Source organism: Gnatocerus cornutus, chromosome 3, assembly GCF_029298725.1.
Source record: "Gnatocerus cornutus isolate USDA-ARS CGAHR chromosome 3, icGnaCorn1.1, whole genome shotgun sequence".
NCBI classification, from domain to species: Eukaryota; Metazoa; Arthropoda; class Insecta; order Coleoptera; family Tenebrionidae; genus Gnatocerus; species Gnatocerus cornutus.
In genome coordinates, this window is record NC_142235.1 from 18,438,531 (window position 1) to 18,444,530 (window position 6,000).

Genomic DNA, 6,000 nt, shown 5'->3' on the forward strand with positions numbered 1-6,000 from the left:
CAATTAACGAGATTTCACTACTTCCGGGGGAAAATGAAGAAGCGCGCCGCGGCTTTGAAACTACATCAATGTGGCATTAATTATTTACTTGACGTAATTGAAGTGTCTTTTGGAGTGAAAGGGATGAATGGATTTGAGGTTGATTTAAATAGAGATGTCTCTTTCAATCTGCCAGATATTTTCGTCTTCGAGTTAGTTTGAATGCAACTCCCACATACAGGAGTTATGAAAGAAACAGCCTAAATCCATTTGCAATCATTTGAGACAGAGAGCAGGGCCGGAATGGGACCTAATGACCAACACTTGGGCCGAAACCTTAAAAAACATTAAAATATTCTTTACGTTCGCTTTAAAATTCAAATAAATTCGAAATGTAACCGGAAAAACCGCTCTTCTCCAATTTCGAGCTTCATTAATAAAAAACCAATGCTCTTCCTCTAAGAGGGTTAAAACTTTGTTCGGAAACAAAGTGGCACCCTAAATTCTGTCCAAAGCTTTTTTTCAAAAACAAACGTCATAATAAGAATTTGTAACAACTCTAGTGAGTGTGGTGTGTCTGATATTTTTAATAAGAAGCTTTTAGTGGTATAAGAGGAAACTGCTGAAACATATTAACTAAACATAAAGGGTTTAATTCAGCGTTAATAACAGTTTGTTACTACAACAGCTGCAGAAGCGGCTTGTAAGCACTTCCTTAAGAGGCGGTTTTTAGTTCTGAGTTAACTCGAACATGTTATTATGTGCGAAAGTCATTAATCTGCCGAGAATGATGAGGACAAAATGTGTAAAATTTAGAGTGATGTGACAACGTAATTGCGAAATTCTAATTAGTCTAATTACAGTAATTACATGTTGTTTTAATCGTAGGGAAAGATGGGAGAAAACCGCGCCCCTGGCCCAAAACAGAATCGTGCAATTTTCAATTTATCTATCAACTATTTAGAATCAAGTAGTCTAGACTCCCAATAGGACGGGAAAAAGTCGTCCTTGGCCAACTTCGAACCGTCTGCGAATTCATGCAATTTCCAATTATTCCTCGAATTAATGGGAAAGACGGAACGCAATAAAAATATTGACTTTGCGCAACATCAAGTAGGCTGTGAAATCACCCCCACCCCCAACATTTCGATCTCGAAACAAATATTATTTAGCATTATAAATAATAAACGAATCAATTCGGCTCCAAAACAAACTCTCCGCCTCTCCAAGCAGTCATAAATAATTATCTATTATCCCGTCACAATAAGGCCATTTCGCCGCCCCCAGGGAATGTTTACCCTTCCGATTCGTTTGTTTAATTTGTCAATGGCGTGCATTTAACTTAATGGTTTTGATTGCTGATGGATTCGGTATTGGTTTCTTCTTTTGTTCGTTTGGAACGTCGCGGAGGCGGCGCGCCGCCCCTCGTGCGATTGATTGAGTGGTTTCATGGCGGCGGGTGAACATCACTGGAGGACGCCCTTAACAGCCCACTCGATAATCTGAATAAATACGGAACTGGAGGTTTGTGTTATTGATTGCATTAGACGGAACGGACTGTCCTAAACTAATGTTTGTTTTGGGGACGGCGAATAAAAAAGGCTGCGGCGGCGGCGGCGATTAATTTCGGGCATAATTGGCGGCGGATTCAATCAAATCGAATAAATCTTTCAGTTTACGATCACAACGTTTCGAACTATATTGCGCACGTCTTCAGATTCTGTATTTTTTTCGAAATCAGTGAACGTGAACGTCTCGTTCCTTTTATAGCCCCCGAAGACAATCTCTTATTTCAGCCGAGTAAACGAGAAGGTAAAATTACCTTTAACGAATTCGGCTTCCTAAAACTCCGGGTGACTTAAGAGTCGCCGGAAATCGGTCGTCACCCAAAGACGTGATTCGGTCGCATCCCGATCCGGGATTGCTTTTCTCATTCCTTGTTTCGTATTGAGTAATTTCCTCGAGGGTTCTTTTGTGATGAAAGCTGCTGTCGTCGAAGAGATGACAAAAGGGCTCCGGAGCCGCCCGGAATTAAGTCGCGGTACGCCATACTAATGATGCGGCTAATAATTCCGGTGACGTCGCCCGGAGCTTTTAACGAAAGAATTGAGCTTCTTTGATTACGAGAAAAAATATTAAGTAACATATGGATGTAATAAAATCCGGCTCACAAAGGACCTTGAAATATCTGTCGCGGTTTGTCTACATTCGCACTTGGGTAATAAATGTAAATTTTTCTAAAAATATTGCACTCACATTCGCGCTAATCTGTTCTGCAGCGTCGCGACGCTCCTCCCCGGAACTCCGCCGCCCCCGTTACTAGCATTGTTCGCTAGTTTAGCCCGGAATAATCCGGCACTCTAAGTAATGAGCGCTCTCCCCATTATGAGGAATGTTTTACTGCCGCTCCGGGCAGGTACCCGCGATCGTTTTTACGCCGTTCCGGCCAATCCGGAACTGTAAATAAAAGTCCGGAAGGATTCAAGCACGATTATTCCGGTACGTGACACTTCGATCGTAAAATATTCAGTTATTGTTTCACCGCCGTATGTGTTTATCCGGACGGACTAAGACGTGACTAAATCCGGAAATCCGGACAATATCTATCGTGGAATTAATTCCCGAGATCGAAGGATTATTTATTAGATTTTCGCGAACCTGTTGAAAACACGTTCGCCATCTTGAAAACCGCCATGATGGATGAGTCTATTATGCAGCTCGAGGGAAAAAAATTACACATTCGCCTATCAATCGCCAACTTGATCGGATAAAGTTAAAAACAGAAAAAAAAAGATCGATACAGGGACGTCTTGTTGGAAACTTTAATTTGAATCAGTTGCGGAAAGTCTCCCCGACCCAGGACCGGAATCAATCTCGCTGCAGGTAATCTTTCGATTAATCTAGTTATCCGCGTTTTGTGCCGCCCCCGCATGGAAATGACGGCCGACGCTCACGTTTCCCATCATTTTTATAGCTGCCGCTGTTTCGATAAAAATCATCAATTATCGGTAACCGGCGCTCTTACGTTATCATAATCAACATTATTATTATTGACACTCGCATCTAGTTAGCTCTGTCAAAATATTCAGAAAGTCACGGCCTCCTCAGACGGAGGTTTTTATTAGCTCCTTTTCTGGTGGCGCCACTGGCAGAGATTAATTCCAAACAGTAAAACAAATAAAATCTTTAGTGTTATAGCATTGTCACTAAAATCTCTTTTTATTTTACGGCCGCCTCTGTGCAATTAGTCACTTTTCGTAAATTCCACGCCACAAAATCCAAAATCGCCGCAATTGGCCGATTTTACGACAAAATCAAACGATACGACTCAATAAAATTTATCGCGTCATTAACCAAACCTCAGATCGGTAAGTTGGAGCTCTGTATAACGGCGCGGCGGTCTTCATTTTTGATGAGCACCTTCAGGCGCATGGACCCTACTCGCCAAAAGCCATGAGAATTGAAGTTTTAACTTGTCGACGTTGTAAAAGACTCTCGAAATGACTCATCAGGGATCTAAACTCTACCTGTCTAGGGTTGAAACGGTTTATTGTTAGCATTGTCCTGCGTAAAAAGAAAGAAATAAATCTGTAGTTTTTCTGGCAGCTCTTTTCAGGGGGGTGGAACATCTGTCGCCGTTGTGGCGCCACGTGCGCCTTTTCCTTTCGAATTAAACGAGATATTAAAAGGTATAAAGATGTTTCTTTTAGGGATGTGAGTGTTTTTGGGGATGCGAGTTATAATGGATAACATGTGTAATAGCGACCCGCAAAAACTCAACCCTTAATTGCTTTGGGACGAATAGTCCAATTAGTTCGGTCACATTGTAATTACTGACCTGTCCGGACGGGGCAATATGTAAGAATCGCCGCCCCCGGAACGAGAGAATGGGGGTGGGAGAGGCATTATTGGAGAGGATGCGACGTAATAAAGTGCATCAAAATAGAAAAGAAGAATTTCAATCAAGTGCGCTTTATATGTGACGTATGAGAGTGTATTGGTCCTTTGTGAGCCGGATGAGGAGCTAGGCACTGAACCAGACACATTGAGATATTGCCAGGTTTATTAAAAATGACGCTTTGGGAACTACTCTGACTAAAATATTACCTTTTTCGACACAACAAAAAGATTCAGAGCCTTTCCATGGGAATTAATATTTTTCCTCGACTCTGCAACTCCGCTTAAATTTTTAATGAAGAAACAAGCGAGTTTAAATACCTACTGCTCTGACGTGAATGAAAGTCAATATTTGGTTTGAATCCGAGCTATTATAACTTATTCATTTTCTCACAACCAAAATTTATGAATTATGAATTATCTCTCGTTGATTGGTTTGAATCTGGCAACTGGAAAAAAATTATATTTGAGGATAGAAATCAAAATAAAAGCCAATTTTTGATTGGATTGTGACAATTGAGGCGTGAGAGAATTGTTTTCAGTTTTGGTTGTCAACGGTCGTTATTTCAAAAATTATTAATGACTATTTAGCTCCATAGCATACCTGATCGAATTCTGAACTAATCTAATTGTTCTGTTTGTGGCAATGTGCAGTGGCTATTGTGTGCAGGAATGTCAATTATCGATTTATAATCGGTTTTGCTTAAAGCCACAATATGCCACTCCATGAATGTCAATAATTTTCAAAAAATTTAAGAACACATAACAATGGTCCCCAGTCAGACCCGTGCGGTCCGCGGCGCCTATTTTTTTTCTTACCTCCGCACGCTTCTTTGAAATCCGGACAGCAATCGCCCAACTTGAGACAAGCATGGTCGCAATAACACGGTTTATCGCTCAAATCCTCGATGATGGCGTTGAGTGGCGCTTTCTGCACAACACACGAAGAATCTCTTCCCGGACAGCACAACTTGGCTTCCCGACAGCTGCCCCCGGAAACGCTTCCGGTGCACCACAACGTCGCGACGACCACGACTAAACCCACAAACGGCGTCACGAAGCGGTCCATCGTTATACATGCGAAGGCGGCGACGGACCGACCGGCAATGGCACGACGAGCGCTCCGGAGGACCTCCGGCTGGAACGAGGGGTGGGGGCGGAACACGTGGTCGGAGGTGTAAGAGATCGACGGGATTTTCGGCGGCGGCGAGTGCTGCATTCTACGGAGACAAGGAATTCGGGGGTGAGGGCGGGGGTGGAAAAAGTTGATTTAAATGGGAAGGACAGGTGGAAAGTGTTGGAGTAAATGTAATCAGGATGAGAATATAGGGTAGATGGGGGTGTGATAAATTGGGGCGAAAAAGTGTCGTGTCGAATTTCGCAGGGGTTGAGAAAGAAGCAACCATTTTCGGAATAGAATAACACAATTTTCTTCTTTCTAACTTTGAGTGTTTATAGGATTATCTTCTTATTTGGAGTGTTTTTACCTGGGGCATGATTTTTAATAAGAAGACACAGTAAAACTTAAATATCGCACGCCCTACTCGGATTACGAAACAAAAGTAAATAATAAAAGAGCTTTATTAAATTCCCTAAGACTGCACAACTGCACTAAAAATAAAACAGAAATAAAAACCCCATTCCATTTTAAATCATACTTAATTTACTTTCCACAGCCAGCAGAAATGAAAATAAATATTAAATCCAGCAGCATAACAATGGCAATAATCTATCAAAAGCAAAACTCGATCAATTCTCTCTCTATTACTAACGAACCGGAAATTATATCCAAATAAAAAAGTTTTTCTTTGAATTTTCTACTTTAATTTCCAATCCTGTTTAGTAAATAACGTCGGCATCATTAGGGTCCAACATTGAAACGCACTTTGATCAATTACTTGAAGATTTTAGATGTAAATCCGTAACTACATGCGATGGGATAATCCTTTTTTTGGTTTATTATCAGAGAAAAAAAAACGCTCGTCGCGCCATCTGTTAGCCACTTAATGTAGCTAGGCTGTTGGTAATGCAGTTAGCTTCCTTGCTTCCAGAGTGCGTTGATCAAGTTTATTTTATGTTATGATTCTATTCGGTTTCGTTTATTTTTTCCATTCCCTAAATTCA

At 41.3% G+C, this 6,000-nt stretch overlaps 1 protein-coding gene across 1 annotated transcript in view; it reads right to left on the minus strand.

Annotated features, from left to right (window-relative positions):
- The window catches only part of vex (somatomedin B and thrombospondin type 1 domain containing protein vexed), a 41,949-nt gene extending 36,944 nt beyond the window's left edge, over positions 1-5,005 (minus strand). The window contains exon 1 of the mRNA XM_088032438.1: positions 4,696-5,005. Coding sequence (XP_087888564.1) covers positions 4,696-4,945 — 250 coding nt within the window. The 5' untranslated portion in view covers positions 4,946-5,005. The remainder of the gene's footprint in view (positions 1-4,695) is intronic.
- Between the last annotated feature and the right edge of the window lie 995 nt (positions 5,006-6,000).